Source organism: Lissotriton helveticus, chromosome 5_1, assembly GCF_964261635.1.
Source record: "Lissotriton helveticus chromosome 5_1, aLisHel1.1, whole genome shotgun sequence".
Taxonomy (NCBI): Eukaryota; Metazoa; Chordata; class Amphibia; order Caudata; family Salamandridae; genus Lissotriton; species Lissotriton helveticus.
In genome coordinates, this window is record NC_136065.1 from 2,039,367,401 (window position 1) to 2,039,394,079 (window position 26,679).

General features: G+C 46.8%; 1 protein-coding gene across 4 annotated transcripts in view; it reads left to right on the forward strand.

Moving 5' to 3' along the window:
* Window positions 1-26,679, forward strand: part of PBX2 (PBX homeobox 2) — a 248,920-nt gene that overhangs the window by 12,390 nt on the left and 209,851 nt on the right. Inside the window, exon 1 of one of the 4 annotated variants that reach the window (XM_078645855.1) lies at window positions 19,087-19,970. The exons of 2 other annotated variants lie outside the window; for them this stretch is intronic. In XM_078645855.1, coding sequence (XP_078501981.1) covers window positions 19,774-19,970 — 197 coding nt within the window. In that variant the 5' untranslated portion in view covers window positions 19,087-19,773. Of the gene's footprint in view, window positions 1-19,086; window positions 19,971-26,679 lie in introns of those variants that run through there. One more of the 4 variants, XM_078645854.1, reaches the window with a different exon arrangement.

Here is a 26,679-nt window from a genome sequence, read left to right on the forward strand (position 1 = left end):
TTAATGGACGGACTGCTTCAGATCTCGATGGGGCAATGACCTATAATAGGTTAGGTTGCCAATCTCGAATTGATTATATCCTTCTGGACACACAATCATGGTCAGGCCTAGTTGATATGGAGGTTAGGCACTCATCAGATAGTGATCATAATCCATTATGTATGGAAATCCACTGGGCAAATGGGATCGGCACAAGTGGAAATCCAGAGTTGATTACTAAAGAGGTTTTCCCAACTAATTGTAATCGGAAATTAAAATGGAATGTGGTCAAGTGCGAAGAGGAGAAACTTAATAGCATTAAAGAGCTAGTTTTAGCTGAAACCCGTAGTCTTGCAGCCGTGTCTCTAGTAACACCTCACCCTCTTGGACCTAACCTGTTAGTCTCCTATAAAAATCGAACAGACAAACTAGGTGAATTTTTTTGCAAGAGGTTCAGGGGATTCCTACGTCAAATCAAGTATCTCTTAAGAGCAACCCCTGGTACACGGCAAATTGTAGGAAAAAAAGGAAAGCTATCTCCCTAGCTATAAAAAGTAAGGATCCCATAGCAGTCCGATTAGCCAGACAGGAGTACCGCAGAAGTATAATATCAGCTAAAAAAGATTGGGAGGAGGAGCACTGGCAGCAGCTTAAGGCCGCAGCTTTTTAAAAAACTCTATTATCTTCTGGAAATTGATTAACGCTCTTGATAGAAGGGGGGTAGAGCCAATTTCAAATCATATTACTGAACAACAATGGTACTCCCACTTTTTAAATTTATACTGTGAGGATAGTGCTAAAGGTCAAACAACATCTCCAACTATTGAACACCAAAGCAAGCCCTGCATGAAGTCAGGTACCAAGGAAGAGCCGTTTTCCCAGCGAGAAGTTCAGGGTGCCATTTCAAAATTATTACCAGGGAAGGCAGCTGGCCCAGATGGCTTGCCGGGGGACCTGTTACTGCATGATCCCAAACTATGGGCAGACTTCATAGCATGCTTAATGAACTTAATCCAGCACGGTCATCCTGTCCTCGAATCCTGGAAGGGCGCGGAGGTTATCACCATACATAAGAAAGGTGATAGAGAGGACCCTGCCAACTACAGACCAATAAGCTTAATAGATACCATCCAAAAGGTAGTTGGTAGGGTCATCATAAACCGAACAGAGTCATGGCTTATAAATGATAATATTTTATCCCACTTTCAGGCGGGGTTCAGGCGTAATGTCGGTGCAATGGACCAGGTCTTTCGGTTCTGTGCAGTCTATTGGAAGTCAGTGTCAATTACCAAGGGTAGTTTGTACCTGGCTTTCATAGAGTTGAAAACAGCATTTGATGTTATTCCACGTGCCAAACTTTGGGTGGTTTTACTTGACATGGGATTCCCAGGTTATCTGTTGCAGTTTATTATCAAACTTCACGAAGATAATTATGCAAGGATTCGCTGGGGGAGCCAGGGCCAATTGACAGGGAGGGTACCAGTCAATAAAGGGGTGAGGCAGGGATGTGTGATGGCTCCGACACTGTTCTCGCTCTTTATAAATGGGGTGGTGGACCATTTGAGGGAGGACCCTGCGGATGCCCCCGTCCTTGCCGGCGAGAAAACAGCTACACTCCTCTTTGCAGACGATACCCTCCTGATGTCCAAAACCCCTATGGGTTTGCAAAAATTGCTCGACCGCTTCAGTGTCTTCTGTAAAGATCGTGGGCTAACGGTTAACACCACAAAAACGAAGCTGATGGTATTATCCGCTAATAGAAAGCTCAGGAGGGCTAATCTTTCTCTGGACGGAACCCCTCTAGAGGTGGTGAACGAATTCGACTACCTCGGGGTCAGGCTCTGCAATAATATGAGATGGGACTCCCATTTATCTAAAATGGTTTTAAATCTTAAAAGGGTCTCTGGAGCGATTTTAAAGAACCAGCGCCTCTCTATCAGTAGACCAATAGCCCCCGCCCTGGCAGCTTATGAGGGGAAAGCTCTAGCCTCAGCAGTCTATGAGTCTGAACTATGGGGCGCGGAGAACACCAAGGCATTGGTAGTTGCAGAGAATAAATTTATGAGAGGTATAGTCTCGCTTCCCCCCTCGACTCCTTTGAAACCACTATTCTTCGACATGGGTAAAAGATCAATCTCTGACTTAGTCCAAATTTGCCCCTTATTATTTTGGGTGCGTCTCAGAAGGACCCCTGAATTGGCAAACTATGTTCTAGTACTGGATGAGCTAATTAGTCTGAATGTATCCAACAAAATAAAATGGCTTAATAATATAAGGAAGTTGGTGGAGTCTATAGGTTTGGGTGAGTTCTGGGCCTCGCAATCCCCCCATCTAAACAAACCGTTAAAAAACTATACTGGGATTGGATAGAGGCCAAGGTACTAAAGAGCCCAAACTGGGGACCCCTGACGAATAACTTCCTTGAACACAAGCCCTTCAGAAAATTAGAGCCATTCTTGGACTTCGTTCAGACTCCACGGGACAGAACCCTGTTCTTGAAATTAAGATACAGTATCCTCCCCCTCAATAAATTCAAGGAAGGGTGGAAGGTCAGGAGGAAGCTCGACTTAAAATGCCCAGGTTGTTCATGCCCGGAAGAATCCCTTGGCCACTTTTTGTTTGCATGTATCGCCTATAAGCAGGCCAGAGCAAAATGGTTGAAACCTGTATGTAGGGAGTTAGGAGTTAGGGACCACAGATCAGCTTTGCGTATTATCTTGACCAACACCTCTTCTATGTATATTGTTTGTGGGGTCGCTAAATATCTGGCAAGCGCCTGGTTTATCAGGTCCAAGCTGCTACCCAATACCTGTCCAGACCCACCTTAAGAAAGGATCTTTTAATAATCTCCGCCCTTATCCCTAAATTGTTTTTAGCAATGAAAATATTAAATGAAATGAAATTGTAATACTTGATATACTGTTTTATATATTTTTGTATGCTTGTACTTTTATGAGATATTTTTCGAATAAAGTATTACAACTGTGGAAAAGTAAATTTTGCCATGTTCTGTGTCCCTACGTGTCCTCCATCTTATGTTATGTGTGCATGATTAAATATGCATATGTATCCCCCATGTTTGATTAAAGACGCAATTACAGTTGTGTCCATCACTAGTATGCCAGTTTCCAGTTCTCGTGAAAGCTACGAGTATCAGGCCTATGTAAAGTTGCGTTGCCACGTTTCTCAGGGTGCACGTTATTTCATTGTAAAGTCCCCGTTTCTAGGCCTCAAAAGGGCCCGGACACCAGATTCAGCTCCTGTCTCCTGAGCCCTCGCTGAGGAGCGATACAGCCCCCACCTGTGTTCCTCGACCCTTCACTTACTTCCTGCCTCGCAGTGCCCGGCTCAGCCTGGCTCTGCCTCTGAGTCTGCCAAGAGTATGTTATGATTCTAGTTATCAGTCCAGCCCTCCTTCTCTGCATTCCTAAGCTACTGAATCGCATCAATAGTTTCCGTCATCGTCTAGCCTTTACGTCTCCATGTAAGAGAAATACTGCATTTAATGGTCATTTAATATTCTTCATCACGCACTACATGTAGAATAATGCATGCACCAGTCTTAGAGTCTGTTAGCCTTTACCCCGATAACTTTTGGATTCTATCAACATGTTCTCTAAACATCAGATACTAGATATTGTTTAGGCACATGTCGCCCTGACTCTCCAGACTTCAGTCTCTGCTCCTAGCACAGAGTTCATAGCCCCCAGCTTCTCCTAGTAACACGTCATTGTCAGTTTGCGCGCACCATTAGGTTAGAGGTCTCGGCTCCTTAGGTAGCCCCCTCCATGTTTCCGCCCCATTTATGACATATTCTGTTACGTTTACATCACATGTCTATGTATACGCCCCTGTTACACCCATTTTTCACCCTTATCTTTCGCGACTGCTATTGACCACACCCACTGCTCCGCCTACTGTAATTCACTGTAATGTAACTGTTTTAGTATATATATGTTATGCATTTGTTATTAAAGTTATCCTTCCTTCCTTCCTGTCCTATCCTGGAGCGCGCTCATCCCAGACCTTGTCCGTGCAGGTTGTCCTGTTCCTGTCCTTTATGCTGTATTAAACCTGCAAACTCCTACTACCTCGAATCTTGACTCTTATTTATTGAGCTATCTGTTATTGCTATGTCCAGACAAACCTAGATCCGGTATTATTTATTTATATACCACATAATGGCGCCCGAACAGGGACTTGCCCTTTCCCCACGCGCCGGTGAAGCCACGCCGGCCCCCTGACCCTCTGCAGCCGTGACGGAACCATACCGTGCACGTGCAGATATTTCTGCTTCAAGTATCCCTCAGGCCCACGGAGGAGACGGAGGTGGCGGTCCAGCATCCAGACGAGGCGGTGGAGGAACGCGGCGAGTCCCGACCAGAGCCCAAGCCGAGAGTCCAAGGTCCGAGGTATCCGGAGGCCCACCCGTAACAGAAGTCCGAAGTTCGTCCGTCCGGCGTCGAAGCAGTCCAGTCCAGTCCGAGGCCTTCCGTTCTTGCTGCCCGGTGAGTACCGTTGCTGGGGTAGTATCTAGACAGGGTCAATCTAATTGACTCTGGTCCGTGGGTTTTGGAGGTACACAGACCCAAAACGAAGTGTCCACTTCGGTGGATGCGGGTCCTGACGTGTCTCTTTATGAGACCGGTAAGTTTCGTACTGTTTCAGCAGTGCATCTAGTTTCTGTTCTAGTCAGTCCTGTTCTCGAGAAAATTCATGTATTCTGTTTTCAGTATTCCAGGTAGTATTCTGTTCGAACTGTTATTTTAAATGTTTTTCATGTATTGTAATGTCGTGGTATGAGAGTGGAGTAATTATCGTGTTCATTGTGTATTGTATTGTGTCTAGATTACAGTTCCGTCATGCCTTTATTCTCGAAATTACGTCAGTTAAAAACCAGAAAAGGTCTGCTAGAAGCAGCAGTTCCTGTCCCGCCTAGGGACAGTCCAGGTCATTTTATGTATCAGAAGCATGGCATAAGTGCCATATTATATCTAGATTTATGGGTAGAGTATACCAAAGAGTTAGAGGAAAAGTATAGATGGCCCGTATCAGGTACGTGGGATGCCGAGTGCATCATGAGAGTAGAAGAAGCATTATGGAAAAAGAAAGCCAGACAGTCACAGAAAGATGCCATCGAGTTATGGCGCAAAGAATCTCATAAGAGAACCGAAAAAGAAATCAGAAAGTCAGAACTAAGTAGAGAATCCTTAGAACGAGCCCAAGAAAGGGAACTAATCGAGATAGGTGAACGAGTTAAAACAGAACAGTCAGACAGACAGAGGAATGCCCTCATCAAGGGTATGTATCCTCTTCTTGCCGAGGGCTTGCCAAAAGCGACCCCGGAGGCACCCAGTAATTTTCCGCCACCATTAGTTCCGACCAAGCTACGTCACAAACCGACCGCAGCTGATATTTTTATTTCGTCCTATTTGGACGACACAGTCCCAGAATATGCAAATCCTGTTCCGCCAGCTCCTGTAAATAATGTAAATCCTGCTCCTCCAGTCACCGGAGTACCTGTTACGGTACCCCCGGTCCAGCCTACATTACAATTTCCCACCGCACCGGTACGAAGAGTATCAGTCGATGATTCCAGTTTAGGGGCCGCAGGAGGGGGTCCTCCTGGTACCCCGCCACCGCACCAACGTAGAACGTTGGCCGAGTTACATGAATGTGCGTTACAGCGTACGCCCAAATATAAGTCCGTTGCAGATATCCGACGAGCTCTTACTGAATGCCGCTATGATCCAGTTGCAGGTGATGATAGTACAGTAATATATTCCATCCGTGTAAGACGGGTGACCGGGTATTTGGACACCCTACCAGATATGAAAGGAGATCTAGACAGAATATATCGTTTCATCCGTACAGGGGATGATCCAGAAAGTATTGGCGAAGCCATGTCTCAAAGGAAAGCTGAGATCCAGCTCATGTTATTAAAGTTTCTGATTAATTGTCTAATAAGAGAACAAGATTCCCCGACTAAAGATCCGGCCGAAATGAGAATCCTGACAAGGTGGAGTGATAATATAGCCGAGGGTAAGCACAAGACTATCAGTAGTATAGAGAGTATGTACAAGAAAATTCGTAAGGAAATACTAAAGTTACACGAACAACGTAAAGCAGCACAAGTGAGCGAGAAAGAAAATGACTCTACCGAAGAGGTAGACGACGAGAATCCCACTAGAATAGCGTATGTAGGAAAATCTAGATTTCCAGATCGCCATTTGCGCCTAGAACACAAGTCAGTTTTACATCATCCAGCACCAGAACAAGGTTCTCTAGAACAAGTATTTCAAGCTACCGATCACATTCTGAAATTACGAATCGGTTACAGTGAGTTAAGTACTATGCATGAACAAGAACTAGTCCGATCAGCAGTCCGATGGATTACTGATTCTACCACTTTTCCAGACGAAATAGTGGCACAAATGTTCCTGAAACTGCCCCCAGCCGAGCAGCGACTGGTGGGTATGTATATGATCCAGCACCTCATTACTCTGTATGAGGGTCAGCATTCTGATCCTGGTCCGTTACACGATGTCCTGAACGAGTTACTCCAGTATAGATGGAAAGGTTTAGGTACCGATTTAATTAGTGTCATTCTAGAACAGCGCCACAAATATAGAACGTTTTTGAACCCGCATTTTGTTCATGTCTCACCCCCAGAAAGTAAACCCTTTTACATAGATAGACAGAACCCGTTACGAGAAGTACACCCAGTCAGGACAACAGATGGTGAAATGCAACGAGTGTTTGTTTACACTCCGATTACAAAGATGGAACTCTTAGAGATGAAGAAATTAATTCCCTGTCACGATAAAGATCCAGCAGGGTTCCACCGAGAATTAAAAGACATGCTCCGTATGGGAGAATACACGTATCCAGATATTATTAAAATGTTAAAAGTCCTGTTGCCCGCAGGTGTATACGAGAAACTCAAGGAAAAAGATTGGGAGGTGGGAGAGAAAAAGATCGATTGGGCAGTTCTAGAAGCTGAAGATAAGATACGAGTACCAGGTACCGGTCTAGGAGAGAAATGTAAAGAATTACCAGAACTGTTGATACAAGTTTTGCCAAGGTTATTAGCCACTAAAAAGGAAGACTGGGATGCAATCTCAGCCTGTAAACAGAAACAAGACGAAGACACTAGTGATTTTTATTCTAGATTCGAGAAATGCTTTAGTATTAACAGTGGCCTCAAGACAAGTAGCGAGTCATACCCTCATCTTTTTGTTACTAAATTAGTCGAGAATTCAAGTCCACAAGTTAAGAATCGAGTTTTGAAAGTCGAAAGTACCTGGCAAGCTAATACTCCGTCCCAGATGTTACAGATGCTTCAATACCACCAGAATAGAATCAGAGAAGAGCAAGATCATGAAAGAAAACGTATGAAAGACACGAAAATGAAAGTACTAGTTGCACAATCTGTTCCTCAAGACAGTCAGAAGAGGGGTACGAATCAAGCCAGTCATCCTGCAGTTCCCGTTAAAGGGACATGCAATTATTGTAAACAGCCAGGTCATTATATAAACGAGTGTGCAGTTCTGAAACATAACATAGCTACTGGTAAGACTAAAGAAAGACCACGTCCGCCTAGACAAGAACAAGTTTCACAGACTTCTCAGCCACAGAATGCACAACAGACAGTTCCAGCACCGCAGCCTATTGCTGCAACACAGCATGTTACACAGCAGATGTACCAGTATGCACAGTCCGAGTATCCAGAGTATCAGCCATATTCATGAAACAGCCTAGAGAGGGAGGTAGGCTTGCCTCTCATCGAGATACCTGTAGATCAAGAGGGTCCCTATGTTCATAGTCAAGTACTAGGGAAAGACAGAAAGTTTTTGATTGATACAGGGGCAAGTAGGACCACCATCAGTCACGCCGAGGTTCCAGGGGCTCCGCTCTCAGGCTCTAGAAATGTTTCCCTTGGCTTTTCAGGAAAGCCTATTGTAAACGAGATATCTAAGCCAGTTACTCTAGAAGTAGGTCCATTGTCCCGCACTACTGATCTGTTACTTACGAAGTCATGTCCAGAAAATTTGTTAGGTATTAAAACACTGAAAGAATTAGGTGCAGTTATTTGCTGCTCCCCCGAGGGAATACGATTGTTCCTACGTGACTTCAAGGGTCACTATGTATTACGAGATTTTGATCCGAGATTGTCCAATGTTCCGCAGCATCTATGGGCACAAGGTCCAACTGATGTTGGTTATATGCAAATCACACCCCATCGTGTGACTCTCAAGCCAGGTGTAGTCCTGCCACGAATCAGACAGTACAGATTGCCACCTGAGGCTGTAGCAGCCTTATCCAAAATTATTGACGAGCTCATCGCTCAAGGAGTAGTTGTAGAAACTGACTCCAATGTATGTAATTCTCCGATCATTCCAGTCATGAAACGTACTGATCCAAATGCACCCCCAGTATATCGATTAGTGATTGACCTTCGAGAGCTTAACAAATGTATCATACCCCAGTACCCAGTTGTCCCAGATATCTCTTCCCTACTGACAGCCATTGATTCTGAAGCCACATTTTTTTCAGTCATAGACCTCAAGAACGCGTTTTTCAGTGTCCCCATTCATCCAGACAGCCAGTTTCTTTTCGTTTTTTGTTTAAATGGAAGGAGCTATATGTTTGCACGAGCTCCTCAAGGTTTCACAGAAAGTCCTAGTATTTACAGTCAAGCACTTAAGAGACAACTAGACAATATTCAAATGCCAACTGACACTGCCCTGCTCCAGTATGTCGATGATCTACTGATCACAGCCCGTTCTGAACGTGCTTGCGAGCGAGCATCCCTTACAGTCTTGTATTTCCTTGCCGAGATGGGGCACAAGGTGTCCCCTTCGAAGCTTCAATTCTGTGTCCAGCAAGTGATCTATTTAGGCCACTTACTGTCCAAGAGGGGTAGGCAGTTGACACCTGACCGTATCCAGTTAATAGCGAGTCTTCCTCAGCCCAAGACCCAGAAGGAGGTACGTGCTTTTATCGGCCTTACTTCTTATTGCAGACAATGGATTCCTCAGTATGCATTTCTAGCTAAACCACTGATACAGTTAACGACACAGGAGGCAGCCGTATCGACTGTCCTCCCTTGGACATCTGAACATACACTTAGTTTCAACGAGTTAAAGAAAGCCCTATGCCAAGCTCCAGTTCTAGCTACACCGAACTACAGTAAGCCTTTTACACTTTTCGTCACTGAACGTGAAGGTACAGCATTATCTGTTCTTACACAAGATCAAGCAGGACAGTACAAGCCCTGTGCTTATTTTTCGAGCACATTAGATCCTGTAGCCCAGGCGCTGCCTGCGTGCCTCAAGTCAGTTGCAGCCACAGCACTAGCTATCAGACAAAGTGATTCCATAGTATTAGGACATTCCTTGACAGTACAAGTTCCACACTCCGTGGAAGTTCTTTTAAACCGAACACAGACTCAGCACTTGACAATTGCACGTTTGACAGGTTATGAATTGACACTGTTCCAGCCACACATAGAAATCAGACGCTGCAACGTTCTAAATCCTGCAACACTGTTACCGTCAGTTACTTCAAATCCTGCCACACACGACTGTGTGGAAGTAGTTAACATTATGACTAAGCCAAGACAAGATCTGACAGATATTCCATTACCAGATCCCGACCTGACACTTTATGTGGATGGTTCATGTATGAGAACAAGTACAGGAGAACTAGTAGCCGCGTATGCAGTGACTACAGACACTGAAGTTATAGAAACACACCGTATTGACACCTTGTCTGCTCAAGCAGCAGAGCTAGTCGCTCTGACTCAAGCCTGCATACACGCCAAGAACCTGAAAGTTAATGTTTACACAGATTCACGTTACGCATTTGGAGTCGTACACGACTTTGGAGTGCTCTGGCAGGAGAGAGGTTTTATGACTTCTCATGGAACCAAGATTCAGCATGGTCTCCTTATTCAAGCTCTGTTAGATGCCATACACTTACCGACATCTATTGCTATCATGAAATGCAAAGCATTTCAGTTAATAAGACACCGACATACACTCCAGATCCGACTACCTGTATGACAGTTAAGGACCCTACTCAAGATGTCATAGATATCCAGTTACATGCTACTCCCGATGAAATCAAGAAATGGTCCGAACAAGGAGGGGTCCAGACAGATCAGGGATGGGTAACGAAGGGTAAAGCCACATGGTTTCTCCCCGATTCTATGGTTCAAGTCATTATCAATACCGCACATAGTCCAGCACATTTAGGAGAAAAAGCTATGTTAGATAGTATCCAGACCATTTGGTTCAACAAGCATTTACGAGCTGCAGCCAAGCAGAAAGTCCGTACCTGTATGATATGTTGCCAGTTTAATCCAGGTAAAAGTGTCCCGGTGGAACAAGGTGGATTCCAGCCCCCTGACCACCCTTTTGAGGTCCTCCAGATGGATTATATTCAGATGGAGCGATGTCGAGGTTTCAAGTATGTCCTTGTAGTTGTATGCGCTTTGTCCAGGTGGACAGAAGCATATCCAGTCCCAGATTACACAGCCGCGACCACTGCCAAGCAGTTGGTTCGTGAATTCTTCCCCCGTTATGGACTCCCTAGGGTCGTGTATTCAGACAACGGCCAGCCATTCTCATCCGAGCTTATGAAACATATTTGCCTTTTGTTAGGGTACCAGTGGAAGTTCCATTGTGTACGCCATCCTGAAGCAGCCGGTCTCGTAGAGAGACATAATCAGACCCTGAAAATCCAAATTGCAAAAGTATGTAAAGAGAAAGGTGTGGACTGGCTAGTAGCTCTGCCAGTTGCCTTGTTTTATATGCGCATGGTCGCACATTCCAGATCAGGTCTGTCCCCGTATGAGGTCGTATTCGGCCGCCCCCCTAACATGTGGGGTACACCTAGACCTCGAAGTATTACCGATGTTTCAAGTAATATGCTGACAGATTACCTAGCTTCCTTGATGTCTGCCCTCAACTCTTGTCGTTCACAGGTTGCTGCCGCCTTTCCAGACAATACCGAGGTGGCACCGCATGAAATCGTTCCCGGATCCATGGTTCTTGTCAGGAACTTTGATCGTTCAAGTCCGCTGGAGCCTCGCTGGAAGGAACCCCGACTGGTCCTCCTAACCACCCGTACAGCCGTGAAGTTGGAGGGCAGGAAAGGCTGGGTGCATCTGTCGCATATAAAAAGGTTTTATGGACTGAAACCTGTTTCAAAGAACATTTCCGAGGATTCTAAAAACTGCCAAAGTACTATTCTTAAGGACTGTCCCGCAAAAGACATTGCTACGAACCCTTCCCTGTTAGAGAAAACTCCGCAGCAGGAGTATAAGCTTAAATTAAGGTCTAGTAAAATAAGTCAGCCAGTTTGATTGTCTAAGTCCTCCCCTAGGTGAAACGGTTAGACCGGTTTCTGACATGTATATAATAGACCCCCACAGAGAGAGAGTTAGTGAGAACTCTAAAAGTTGCACTATTATTTTATGTTTTCTGCTATATTTTAGCATTATGATTTCCTGCACCAGTTATGCATTTTATTTGTGTTTTTCAGTTTCTCATGTAAATAAGTCTGCTAATGTTACAGTAGAGCACACGTTTAGTGATCTGCCTCCTCATGAACTTTCTTATCGTCTTGCTATGCGTAATAACTCCTTTATCCGCATGTTACATTATTCACACCAGACCAGCAATGCCACAAATTGTTGGGTGTGTGGTCGACTCCCCCCTTTCCAGACACCGAAGGGAGTTCTGCCACTCTTTCCTTATCCATTTTCACATAATGGTTCGTGTGGAGCATGGTCCACGTTAACGTCATCCTCAACAGATATGTCTTTACTTAACAGTACATGTTTCCCAGACAAGCAAGGTCTTCCCCACAGAACAGGGTTAGATCTAGAAAATGAAGTTTATAATTTAGGTAATTATTCTTCGAATTTTATGGTCCTGAATGTTCAGTCTGATTCTACTCCAGACTTACCTGCTATGTCAGTATTACCAGTCAAAGGTGAATTATGTGTCCGAAATAATGGTTCCGTACATATAGGCCATAGTGATTGTACTACTATTGTCAAGTATAGTGACAGTGGGAAATCTATTTTCAAAGCTTCACTTCATTCTTATTTTGTTTGTGGTCAGACCGCATATGTTCGTCTGCCCCTTGATTGGGATGGTACATGTTACATCGCCTTCCTACTGCCACCAGTTTTCCTAGCCCCACCTGACTATCATAGGAATTCCCACCTAGTACATACTAGACACAAGAGAAATCTCCCGATTGTCGATTATACTGAAACTGCTCTAGAGCAATACATAGATATCAATAAAGGTGTCTTCCCTTACTTAGGTACTGTTGTAAATAGTAAACTGATACGTAGATTAACCAGAACACTTGAAGCAGTAGTGATCGAGACTACTTCTGCTCTAGGTAACTTAACCGAAGAGCAATCCTTTATGAGAATTGTCGTGCTCCAGAATCGTCTCGTCCTTGACGTCATACTGGCCGATAGGGGCGGGGCATGTAGAGTCATCGGATCTAGTTGCTGCATTTTCATTCCTAATAACGCACCGTCTGTTTATTCAGCTATTACCAGACTCCATAATATTGCCCATATGTTACACCAAGATCCAGGCACCTGGACATAGTCCAGCTGGTTCTGGAATACAATTTCTGCCTGGGGATGGAAAGTATTGTCATTTCTGGGTATTGCAGTAGCGATCATATTCAGTTGCTGCCTCTGTTTACAATGTGGCCCTGCGATTTGCGGCATTTGTGCTACATCTTGTATTCCTAGTCCCAAGTCCCGTTCTAAATCCAGTTCCAAGAAAATTCGAGACGAGCAAATGATACTGTATGAAATGATAGATGGTATCATGAATATTGATGTTTCCTGATGGAAACGTAGTGACAAGGAGGGAATGTGGAAAAGTAAATTTTGCCATGTTCTGTGTCCCTACGTGTCCTCCATCTTATGTTATGTGTGCATGATTAAATATGCATATGTATCCCCCATGTTTGATTAAAGACGCAATTACAGTTGTGTCCATCACTAGTATGCCAGTTTCCAGTTCTCGTGAAAGCTACGAGTATCAGGCCTATGTAAAGTTGCGTTGCCACGTTTCTCAGTGTGCACGTTATTTCATTGTAAAGTCCCCGTTTCTAGGCCTCAAAAGGGCCCGGACACCAGATTCAGCTCCTGTCTCCTGAGCCCTCGCTGAGGAGCGATACAGCCCCCACCTGTGTTCCTCGACCCTTCACTTACTTCCTGCCTCGCAGTGCCCGGCTCAGCCTGGCTCTGCCTCTGAGTCTGCCAAGAGTATGTTATGATTCTAGTTATCAGTCCAGCCCTCCTTCTCTGCATTCCTAAGCTACTGAATCGCATCAATAGTTTCCGTCATCGTCTAGCCTTTACGTCTCCATGTAAGAGAAATACTGCATTTAATGGTCATTTAATATTCTTCATCACGCACTACATGTAGAATAATGCATGCACCAGTCTTAGAGTCTGTTAGCCTTTACCCCGATAACTTTTGGATTCTATCAACATGTTCTCTAAACATCAGATACTAGATATTGTTTAGGCACATGTCGCCCTGACTCTCCAGACTTCAGTCTCTGCTCCTAGCACAGAGTTCATAGCCCCCAGCTTCTCCTAGTAACACGTCATTGTCAGTTTGCGCGCACCATTAGGTTAGAGGTCCCGGCTCCTTAGGTAGCCCCCTCCATGTTTCCGCCCCATATTCTGTTACGTTTACATCACATGTCTATGTATACGCCCCTGTTACACCCATTTTTCACCCTTATCTTTCGCGACTGCTATTGACCACACCCACTGCTCCGCCTACTGTAATTCACTGTAATGTAACTGTTTTAGTATATATATGTTATGCATTTGTTATTAAAGTTATCCTTCCTTCCTTCCTGTCCTATCCTGGAGCGCGCTCATCCCAGACCTTGTCCGTGCAGGTTGTCCTGTTCCTGTCCTTTATGCTGTATTAAACCTGCAAACTCCTACTACCTCGAATCTTGACTCTTATTTATTGAGCTATCTGTTATTGCTATGTCCAGACAAACCTAGATCCGGTATTATTTATTTATATACCACACAACAACGATTCAGTGTTCTGTACCTGAGCCTTCATGAGAACTATGCATTTTTCGGTGCTGTTTACATTAACAATTCTATAATAATTCCTTAAACGTAGGGCCTGATTTCGATCTTGGTGGCCGTACAGGCGTCTCACAGAGGGACCAACTACTACATCGAGTTGATGGTGGCCTGCCCACAATATTTAGATGTTGCGGTAATAGACAGGAGACTGCGGCGGTCTTGTTTGCTGGCTAGAAGTACTCTGTCGCCGTCAGGCCGGAATGTTGTGTATAAGTCAATATGTGCATATAGGTAATGTATACTGGCCACTGTTTTTCCATGTATGGTAGCATTGCACACAAACAAAATGCACACACCATTGACTGAACACATACACCCCCCACAAAAGCCTACCTTAGAATCCGGTTACAATGGGGTGGCTGAGCGCCGTGGCCAAGTAGCAGCAGCACAGTGAGACCTAATGGCATTTAAGACTGAATCGGTGGTGGGCCCCCGAAAAAAGGTACGTTTTTATCCCTTTTTCTTAGTTTATGCCAACCTGAGCTTAAATGTTTCCCCTCCACAGAAAGGCACTTCCTAATCTGGATGGTACGGGTCTCGGCTGGACACCCCACAACAGCTAATTCAGCCTATGATTGCCGTTGACGCAGGAGAAGGATCCTGGCAGAGTCAGCAGGATTGCAGCAGTCTTCACTCCAGTGCCCTGCTAACATCTAAATCGGGTTGGCGAGAAGACCGCCAAAAAAGCAATGTCGGACCAGTCCCGGCAAGTCCTAAATCAGGTCCATTCTCTTTATCTAGAACTCAGTTATTGAGTGTTCCTAGTTCTTGCTTGAATTTTACTCTGCTAAGTTACTTGTTGTAGCATGACATACGGCATAGGGAGCACTCTCAAGCTAGAAGCTACCTTCAGCTAGCCCTGGAATCTACCAAACTCATGGGACTTTCGGACACGCAACTCAGCAATTTAACCCTTAAAAAACTAGTCTGGAAGTCCATAAAACAAATTTCCTATGTGGAGGACAAGACTAGCTTCTCCAAGAGATTTCATGCCTGGGTGACCTTAAATTCCTACAAATCAATTGCCTCACAAACATTCTTCAACCAGGGATATCCTAAAGCCATAAAAATTAACTTTTTAAGGCATAGAATGGGGATTTTTCTGTGTGCACAGCATCTTACACCATGGCTGAGGACAATAGCACAAGACACGTGTAGGCTGTGTAACATCAAGCAAGGAGATGTTTTACATCTACTCTGCTCATGCAAGGAACTGCACCAAGAACAGCAATAGCTCCTAAAAGAACTTCTCACGCGGAAAGGCACCCGCACCAGGAGACAAGCAGTATTTTGCTGTTGTCGTGTCTCATTAAGGACACTTACCACTACAGAGGATACCTGAATTGTGGGGTGTTGAACGATGCTGTTCAACCCAGAATTACATTAAAATTGATGTTGAGGATTCGGACCGTCGCCAATGTCACTAAGACTGTGGATTATTTAATTGAATTGTGGCATATACTGATTCACTATAATAATTCAAGTTTCGGATCTCAAGATATCTGCTACTTCATGTGCGTTAAGATGGTTTTGGTTCATTGATGCAGGCAGACTGTGCCCTGACCCAACTGAATAGATGAGCCCTGATGAAGTTCCAACTGTGGAACAAAACGCGTTGGCTGATTTTCAACTCTAATTTTCTACGACAATAAAGAGATATATTTTATGGATAGACCTGGAGTTATTTGACTTTGTTTTGGTGCACCTTCCCTTTGGTACAAAGCAGTGCTGGCCTGTTTAAATCCAGAAAACATACAATTGAACAGTAGATTTGTAAAATTCCTTATACTGGCAGAACAAAAAAATGCCCAAAATACAGAAAACTTTAAAATCAATCATAACGCTCTGACGCCGCAGGTCGTCATGAAGACTGGAAGAGGCCTTTCCCTGACCACACTAAGGACAGACCACCAGCACTACAATAGAAACCTCGGAAGAAGCCAGATAATCTGAATAATATATTTATTTATTTATTTATTTCTTGTATTTGTAGAGCGCGACACTCATCCCATGGGATATCACGGCGCTGTAAGAAAAAGGAGACTGCTGAAACAGTGCTGGGGAGTTAGTTTTTGGGAAAGAGGTGGGTTTTTAATTTTTGGCGGAATTGGAGGTAGTCTGTGGTGTGTCTGAGGTCCGCAGGTAACTCATTCCATCTCTTAGCCGCTAAGTATGAGAAGGCGCGTCCACCTGTCCTTGCCTTGTAAATGCGCTTGGATTTCGCCAGGGCTGAGTTGTTGGATCTTAGATTCCTGTTAGGGATGTAAAATTCGATTTTCCCTTGAAGGATGGTAGGGCCCGTTTTGTGGAGGGCTCTGTGCGCGTGACAGAGTAGGTTGAAGATGGCCCTCTGACGCATTGGTAGCCAGTGAAGTTTTTTAAGGCATGCGGAAGCCGAGTCTCGCTTGCCTTTGTTACAGACCAGTTTAGCCGCCTGGTTTTGTAGGACCTGTAGGCGGGAGAACAGTTGCTCGTTCATCCCTTCGAACAGGGCATTACCGTAATCCAGGCGGCTGACCAGGAGGGCCTGGGTAATTGTGCGTCGACAATCCAGAGGTATCCAGGAGAAAATTTTTGCCAGGAGTTTGAGAATTGCGAAACCTTTGCCCCAGAGTATGCGTATGTGGTCCTTCATGGACAGAGCGTCATCCATCATGATACCAAGGTTTCTGGCGTACTGTTTCGGGATGGGGGCTGATCCCAGAGACGGTGGCCACCACGTGTCGTTCCATGATAGTTTGGCTCCTCCGAACAGTAGTATCTCCGATTTCCCGGCATTTAATTTTAGGCAGTGGTTACGCATCCATTCTGCCATTTCGGAGAGACAACTGTGAAGTTTTTTCTTCGTTGTTTCCGACCCTTCCTCCATTGTCACCATCAACTGTGTGTCATCGGCATAGGAACATATGCCGATGCCCCACTTTCTTCCAATGTCGGCCAGAGATGAAACATAGACATTAAAGAGAGTGGGGCTTAGTGAGGCCCCTTGTGGGACCCCACAGCCGATGGGACAGGGTTTTGAGTGAAATTGGCCCATGTGCACTGCTTGGGTGCGATTGCTAAGGAATGATTTAATCCATCTTAACGCAGAAGATTGCACTCCTTTGCTCAGGAGGATATTTAGTAGACAGTCGTGTGATACCGTGTCAAATGCTGCTGACAGGTCTAGCAGTATCAGAGCTACAGATCCCCCTTGATCTGTGATGCATCTGACACTGTCCGACACTGCCAGCAACGTTGCTTCGGTGCGATTGTTGGCTCTAAAGCCGGTCTGGTTGGGATCCAGAAGTGAGTTGTCTTCCAGGTATCTGGATAGTTGTAAATTAACCATTTTCTCCAAAGCCTTGGAGAGGTAAGGGAGCTGGGAAATTGGCCTGTAGTTCTCCGGGTTGAGAATGTCGGATCCGGCTTTCTTCAGGAGGGGGGTTACAGATGCGTGTTTCCAGATTTCTGGGAAGGACGCGGTGGTGAGGGACTGGTTAAAAAGTTTGGTGATGAAAGGGCAGAGTGTCGGTGCAATTTCGGAAAACACAAAATGGGGACATGGGTCTGCGGGAGAGCCGGATTTGATAGTCTTTAAAACTGATAATACCTCGTTTTCAGAAAATGGTTGAAAATTAGTTAGACGTGGGGAATTGCCTGCGTCTGAATGGACATTGTCTTTGTCTGATGTTGGCAAATTTTCATCGGGGTTGCCGGGCTCAATCTTGGTCAATGGGCAAGCAGGGCTGGAGAAAAAAAAGTCTGTGACTGTATCCTATAGTACCCAGCGAACTAAGGACATTCATTAACACCACTATTATTAATTCTGATTTTAACTTGTAATGAACCTTCCCTACCTCTGGGTTTTAACTGGTTTTACTTGATTTTCCATTTAGAATTATAGCGCTTGGATGAAATTATATTGAGTGTTTGGCTAAATTTGTATTCTTTTAAGTGTAATATTGCAATGGTTTTAGTTAACTACAAAAAATAAAGAAGTAGTAGTTCTTGCTTGAATTTTACTCTGCTAAATTGTGGATTTGATGTTGAGGAGAGAGGTGTCTTTTGCTGCTACATCAACAGTGCATAAAAAATTGGGGTTCAATAAATTATTAGGGTTCAGCTCCCACACAGCTTCCCCAATATTAAAGTTTTGCAAAAAACATGACAAAATATCAAACATTAACAAAGGCAAAAAGCAGACAGCCAACGACAGACTCCTCGGCTTTGCCAATGTTTACTGATATTGATTCTTGTGACATAGCAGATGTCGTGTAACAGACAGGATGACATCACCACATACTACTGTCTGGAATGTCATCAACACGCTAATTATCTCTCACTCTTACCAAACCTGAAAACTTGAGAGCTCTGCTGAGAACTACCTGCTTTCGCTGTCTGAATCCAATTCCTCGAAGAGATCACAAACACAATCTAAGTGAACTTCAGTTCCTTGAGCGACGTCAAAGTGTCAAACTACGAACTCGGGTAGATTAACTAACGTCAGGTTCGTAGATTGCGGTCACTGCCTGACGTCAGGCTCGTAGTCTGCGATCACTGACTGACCTCAGGTTCGTAGTTTGCGATCACTGACTGACCTCAGGTTGGTAGATAGCGGTCACTTCCAGAAGTCAGGTTCTTCGACTTCGTGTGAAAGTCTGTTATGGATAACTGTATTAGTTTCCCTGTCCGACGTCAGGCTCCTGTCGTGACGTCATATTAGTTTCCTGGGGTGGCGTCATATGCAAACGCAGCGTTCACGAAGCATTCTCTCCCTTTCTCGGGCCCCTGCGAGCTTTGGTTTGAGTGACGTCACAGTATGACCTTCTTAACGTGATGATGTCACTGTCCGACATTGCGTCCCTGGTAACTCACGTTCGGGTGACGTTTAAAACTGTCATAGAAACGGTAAAATTGTTTAATAAGGACAGCCGGGTCAAAATGTAAACAAACCCATGTGCATCACCGGAAGTGCAATAAAAAGAAACTAAAATAACAGCAAGGAAGTGTCTGAAAGAAACTCAATGAGGGGAAAGGCGTGGAGTTGAAACCACGGAGCTCGACAGACTCGTTTTGGAGAGTATTTAGCTCTAAGTCGTGCCGCGGCTGCCCTCCGGGGCCTAGGCCCGGTTCACTCCCAGGCCTCGCTGGCCCTTTAAGGCGGAGGCTCCCTCCGTGGAGGTTGTTTTTTGTTCTCCTTCGCCTCAGCGGGAGGGGGAGGCGGCGGAGGAGGGCGCAGGGCACTCCCAGGCCTCGCCTCCTCCAGGATCAGCATGGAGCGGAGGGGGAAGCCATGAGTTTCCAAGCCCTCCCCCACCACACGCCCTCCTCCCGCACACAGCACACCACTACCTCCTCGTCCCCCATCTTACCTCAGCCAGCGCCTGCCCGAGGGCCGCCCGCGGGGGAGCAGGCTCGAATTAGAGCCGAGGGGGAGCGGCGCCAGGCCCAAGACTAGACCCTGGTGCTGCGGAGGGCGAGAAGGCCCAGGGCCCGGGACGAGGGAGGTAGGGGACCGAGCGAGGCCCGTGGATTCACTCGGAAGGTTTGCAGCCCCTTTCAGCTTCCGCCACCGGAGAAGCGAAGGAGAGTCTTTATTTGTGCCGGGCGGGGGGGAAGGGCGCCCCCCACCGCCGGGAAGCAGCATGGACGAGCAGGGCCGGCTGATGCAGGGCCGGGGGGTGGGCCTGCCAGGGCACCCCCCGCACCAGGGGCCCCCGGGCCTGCAAGGAATGAACCCCCACCAGGATAACGGGGAGCCTCCCCGGAAGCAAGACATTGGGGACATTCTGCAGCAGATCATGACTATCACGGACCAGAGCCTGGACGAGGCGCAAGCCAAGTGAGTGATTACCCCGGGGTGACTCCCTGGTGCCCTCTTCAACCCCGATCCCCATTCCACCCTCAAGTCCCTTACTGCACCTTCTTGTCCTCAGCAGACTCCTTACTGTACTCTCTAGTTCTCATTTGGTTCCCTCAACTGTACCCTCCAACCGTCACCCCCAACTGCACCCTCCAATCCTCACTCCCAACTATCACCCTGGTCCTTACTCCATTGTGCAACCCTCTCGCAGGGGCACCCTCCAATCCCATACTGAGTCATCCAACCTCGCCCTTCTTCCTCCGACGCCCCACTTGCACTTTGCCTACGGAACCCCCCTGCCGAACACCCCCTAGATCTTGGGTGACAGGCATGTCAAATAAGTCCTTATTCCTCTGTGCAAGTCCCCTAACGTACTACTGTCCTCAACAGTGCAAAGCGTAGCGAGATCGCAGGCCTGCGGAGTGCTGGCTCCCCCACCCATACTACATCCCAACATCAACCCGAACATGGGTTAGCAGCATGTCTATTGGCATGCTTATTACCCCCGTGACCCGCCCCAACCACACCATGGAGCCCTACTAAACCTCCCCTGCTAAGTTCAGAGCCTGCATGTGGCTCCGGCTAAGAGAAGACCGCCCCCACACTGCGATCACAGAGCGGAAGAGGCTCGGGCATTGGGAATGCTACCGCCCCCTCCGTGGACCCCCACAACAATAACCAGAGACTGGACCTTGGTTACGCCAAGCCGTACGCTTGAGCCTACATGGGCCACAGTTGGAAGGAACCACCCTCTTTCCCAATGCCCTTCTGCCGCGTTCTAAGACCCCAAGATCGAACATAGACTGGTTGTGGCGAAGCCCCCTTCAGAAGTACCCGCACCTAGATCCAGACCACAAGGGACATAAGAGGCGAGTGCCTGCCTCTTAGCCAATTACCCCAGCAGTGCCAGGGACAACATGCCATTTCATGGGTCATCTTGCCCCGTTCGAGTTATGGTTCTTACTCTCCATTACACTAATTTAATTTACATTTCGCTGCTCCAGGTACCATTCTTCAGTTTCCAACTTGTTCACTTTGTTCCTCACGTTTCTTTTCCCCTCTTACATTGTTTTCTTTTTCCCTCTTGCATTGTTTTCTTTTTCTCCTAACTCCGTCTTAGTTCCCTTTCATACTTTTCTCTCCAATTTATCTACTCTCCTTAACTAGTCTCCTCTTCAAATTCTCTGTCCTCCTTTATTGGTTCCTCTCGTGGGCACCCGCAACTCGATCTTCCTGATACGTCACTTGCCTCTTTCTCTTCATTGATCCTCATTATCTCACTCCAGATTATTTGATTTCTCATAACTTGTCTCTCTGGCCCCCCTTCTCTCTCCAGCTCTCCTTTACCCATTTATTCTTTTTTTTTTTGTCTTCATTTGTTGGCTCCACTCTATTGCTAACTCGCTCTATTAATGGCTCCAGATGTATTACCCACTCTCTCTCATAATTTCCACTGTATGGCTCTGTTCCTGGCATGCTCCTGTATGGCTCTGTCCCTGGCGTGCCCCCACTGTATGGCTCTGTCCCTGGCGTGCCCCCACTGTATGGCTCTGTCCCTGGCGTGCCCCCACTGCATGGCTCTGTCCCTGGCGTGCCCCCAACTGTGTGGCTCTGTCCCTGGCGTGCCCCCAACTGTGTGGCTCTGTCCCTGGCGTGCCTCCAACTGTGTGGCTCTGTCCCTGGCGTGCCTCCAACTGTGTGGCTCTGTCCCTGGCATGCCCCCAACTTTGTGACTCTGATCCCACTGAATGGCTCTGATCCCACTGTATGGCTCTGTCCCTGGCGTGATCCCACTGTATGGCTCTGTCCCTGGCGTGATCCCACTGTATGGCTCTGTCCCTGGCGTTCTCTCACTGTATGGCTCTGTCCCTGGCGTTCTCTCACTGTATGGCTCTGTCCCTGGCGTGCTCTCACTGTATGGCTCTGTCCCTGGCGTGCTCTCACTGTATGGCTCTGTCCCTGGCGTGCTCTCACTGTATGGATCTGTCCCTGGCGTGCTCTCACTGTATGGCTCTGTGCCTGGCGTGCTCTCCCTGTATGGCACGGTCCCTGGCGTGCTCTCACTGTATGGCTCGGTCCCTGGCGTGCTCTCACTGTATGGCTCGGTCCCTGGCGTGCTCTCACTGTATGGCTCTGCCCCTGGTGTTCTGTCCCTGGCGTGCTCTCACTGGATCACTCTGTCCCTGGTGCGCTCCCACCACTGTATCGCTCTGTCCCTGGCGCGCTCCCACCACTGTACCGCTCTGTCCCTGGCGCGCTCCCACCGCTGTATCGCTCTGTCCCATGCGCGCTCCCACCACTGTATGGCGCTGTCCCATGCGCGCTCCCACCACTGTATGGCTCTGTCCCATGCGCGCTCCCACCACTGTGTGGCGCTGTCCCATGCGCGCTCCCACCACTGTATGGCTCTGTCCCATGCGTGCCCCCAACTGTGTGGCTCTGTCCCTGGCGTGCCCCCAACTGTGTGGCTCTGTCCCTGGCGTGCCCCCAACTGTGTGGCTCTGTCTCTGGCGTGCCCCCAACGTATGGCTCTGTCTCTGGCGTGCTCCCACTGTATGGCTCTGTCTCTGGCGTGCTCCGACTGTATGGCTCTGTCTCTGGCGTGATCCCACTGTATGGCTCTGATCCCACTGTATGGCTCTGATCCCACTGTATGGCTCTGTCCCTGGCGTGATCCCACTGTATGGCTCGGTCCCTGGCGTGCTCTCACTGTATGGCTCGGTCCCTGGCGTGCTCTCACTGTATGGCTCGGTCCCTGGCGTGCTCTCACTGTATGGCTCGGTCCCTGGCGTGCTCTCACTGTATGGCTCGGTCCCTGGCGTGCTCTCACTGTGTGGCTCGGTCCCTGGCGTGCTCTCACTGTGTGGCTCGGTCCCTGGCGTGCTCTCACTGTGTGGCTCGGTCCCTGGCGCACTCCCACCACTGTATGGCTCTGTCCATGGCGCGCTCCCACCACTGTATCTCTCTGTCCCTGGCGCGCTCCCACCACTGTATCTCTCTGTCCCTGGCGCGCTCCCACCACTGTATCTCTCTGTCCCTGGCGCGCTCCCACCACTGTATCTCTCTGTCCCTGGCTTGCTCCCACCACTCTATCTCTCTGTCCCTGGCGCGCTCCCACCACTGTATCTCTCTGTCCCTGGCGCGCTCCCACCACTGTATCTCTGTCCCTGGCTCGCTTCCACCACTGTATCTCTCTGTCCCTGGCTCGCTCCCACCACTGTATCTCTCTGTCCCTGGCGCGCTCCCACCACTGTATCGCTCTGTCCCATGCGCGCTCCCACCACTGTATCGCTCTCTGTCGCACGCTCCCACCACTCTATCGCTCTTCAACTTCAATGTTCGTTTTCTCATCCACGCTGCTTTGTCCTTTTTCCCCCACCTACTTTACTGTGGTCCTTAATGTGACCCTGCCTGATTTATAGCACATGTGCACCTACACCTTTTAATGCACTCTAATGCCCACTTTAACTCCCTCTGACCCCTGCTTTTATGTCTCTATCTCACTCCCTTGATAACCCACTTCAGCGACCCCCAACTCTTTACCTGATGCGCTCCCTCTTTGTCTCTTACTGGCTGTATTCCTACTTCACTTGTCTTTTGATGGCTTTGCTTCCACTTGATTTCACTTTTTTTTCTGTCCCTCACACTTTTTCTATATGGCTCGTTACTTATTTCCGGTCTCTCTCTGGCTCACATTTTACTTTCTTCTCTGACTCGTGCTTTTTTCTTCGAGGTCTCTTGCTAATACTTATTCATTTTTCCCTCTTGCTATTGTGCTTTTTTTCTCTCTGGCTAATTTCGTTAACCTCATTCTCTGGCTCATGCTTTCCCCCCCCCCACTCTTTCTTCGGCTCATCCTTTATTTTCCCAACTCTTTCGTCGGTTTGTGCTTTTTTTTCCCACTCTTTCATCGGATTGTGCTTTCTCCCCCCCCCCCACTCTTTCTTCGGATCGTGCTTTCTTCCCCACTCTTTCTTCGGATCGTGCTTTCTTCCCCACTCTTTCTTCGGATCGTGCTTTCTTCCCCACTCTTTCTTCGGATCGTGCTTTCTTCCCCACTCTTTCTTCGGATCGTGCTTTCTTCCCCACTCTTTCTTCGGATCGTGCTTTCTTCCCCACTCTTTCTTCGGATCGTGCTTTCTTCCCCACTCTTTCTTCGGATCGTGCTTTCTTCCCCACTCTTTTTTCGGATCGTGCCTTCTTCCCCACTCTTTCGTCCGATCGTGCTTTCTTCCCGACTCTTTCGTCGGCTAATGCTTTTCTTCCCCACTCTTTCGTCGGCCCGTGCTCCCCCCCCCCCCTCACCCGCTCTTTCGTCGGCTCAAGCTTTTTTCCTCCCAATCTTTTGTCGGCTCAAGCTCCCCCCACCCCCACTCTTTCATCGGCTTGAGCTTTTTTCCCCCCACTCTTTCTTAGTGCATTTTCCCCCCACTCTTTCTTAGTGCATTTCCCCCCACTCTCTCTTAGTGCATTTTCCCCCCACTCTTTCTTAGTGCATTTCCCCCCACTCTCTCTTAGTGCATTTTCCCCCCACTCTTTCTTAGTGCATTTCCCCCCACTCTTTCTTAGTGCATTTCCCCCCACTCTTTCTTAGTGCATTTTCCCCCCACTCTTTCTTAGTGCATTTCCCCCCACTCTTTCTTAGTGCATTTCCCCCCCACTCTTTCTTAGTGCATTTCCCCCCCACTCTTTCTTAGTGCATTTCCCCCCCACTCTTTCTTAGTGCATTTCCCCCCCACTCTTTCTTAGTGCATTTCCCCCCCACTCTTTCTTAGTGCATTTCCCCCCACTCTTTCTTAGTGCATTTTCCCCCCACTCTTTCTTAGTGCATTTTCCCCACTCTCTTAGTGCCTTTTTCCCCCACTCTTTTGTTGTGCTTTTTTTCCCCCACTCTTTTGTTGTGCTTTTTTCCCCCCACTCTTTTGTTGTGCTTTTTTCCCCCCACTCTTTCGTTGTGCTTTTCTTCCCCACCTCTTTCGTTGTGCTTTTTTCCCCACACTCTTTCGTTGTGCTTTTTTTCCCCCCACTCTTTGGTTGTGCTTCCCCCCCCTCTTTTGTTGTGCTTTTTTCCCCCCACTCTTTCTGAGAAATACGTGCTTGTGTGCTGTGACCATAAATTCCTTCAGGCTTACACAGGTTTTCCTTTCATGAAGACCTTTCTGATCAGGCACTCTATTTTCCAGGGAACCCTTCACCTCTCTTGCATCATTGCGGAACTTAGGCCTGCACTGTTCTTCCACCACGTTTAACTCTGTGACGTTCTCTGCTGATGTCTGCGGTGGCGCAACTTCTTCACTTTTCGTTTCCTCTCTAACAAGCGCTAGGTCCTTGGAGCTCGAGATCTTCTTTAAATTAATGAAGGCAGCTATTGCTTTGACGATTCTTGCCTTGGCATTTGAGTCTGTCCAAGCCCCTGCAGCACAAACCCTTTGGCTGCCAGTTTGCAGTACCACATTAAGGATCAGGGAAGGGCACTGCCTGCAGTTAAGTTAATATTTGTGTGCATATGTTAATGCTGTTCAAACTTGTATTTATGGTTCATTAATTGAGAGCCTTTATTATTAGGCTGAGCGCTCTCAGTAAATGTAAGTTCTGACTGCACTACTGACAGTGGTTCCAGGAGAAAAATGTGGACACACGGTTTCAAAGTTTAGCAATATGAGGCTATGCATAATGCTCTCTGGTTAGATGCAAATATTTGCAGAAGCTTGATACCCAGATTAATGATTCTTTGCTTTCAATATAAAATGTTCCCTAAAAAAATGAAAGTAGGAAAAACATTTTTTTGCTAAACTACTGTAAAATTACCGTGTCTTTTCAGCATCATTTTGTAAAATGTGTTGATGCATGCTAGTATTTCCCCAAAATATTCATATTAGAAAATCAGTGTAACCAGTTTCAATTAGATTTTGGGAAACAAAAAGAAACCAGCATTGACTAAGCCAGTAGGTCTGAAATGGTCAGCTTTTTAGTTTTGTGAATGCGTGACTTAGTTTGGCATGGTTTTTGTAAAACCTTATTGATGTGAGAGCTGCCGGACCCTCACCAATACAACAAACATTGGCAAAAGCAAGAATTGTTTTTGGTCTCAAAAAAGCACAATGCCACATTAGTTACTGGCACTGAACAAAACTACTTTGTGTGCCAATATACTCCTTGTGAAAGAGCAGAATGCGGTCACTCACTGTGAAGCCAGCCGATACAGAGAGAGAATTTTAATAAACACAAAAGGTCATGGTTAACGCCAGACCAAATTAGGGGCCCAATTATTAAAGAAAGTCTCAAAAGTGCACCCATGGTATACGTCCTTGCATTAAGGACAGCTATATGGCTTTCGTGATTTCACAAGAATTTACAGCAGTAGGGCAAGGAATAGTACTCCTAGAAAATATTTGTGAACTGCATTTTAGCATGAGCAAATATGCATGTGTATATTTGCTCATGCGAACACCTGAGTGTTTGCAAGTATTTTCCCTCCAACCACTTTTTTTCCCAACTCTGGAAGAAGGTTTACATCTGCCATTGTCAGGAGTACATTTCCAACATTTCTCAGTATTGGAAAAGATTAGAGCAGAGTTGTTGAAAACCATTAAAACATGCAAGTTAGTAGGTTTGCACAGACTCAAAATGACTTCCAACTCTGGAACTATTGTTTACCACTACCTTCAGTCCCAGTATGTAGATCTGC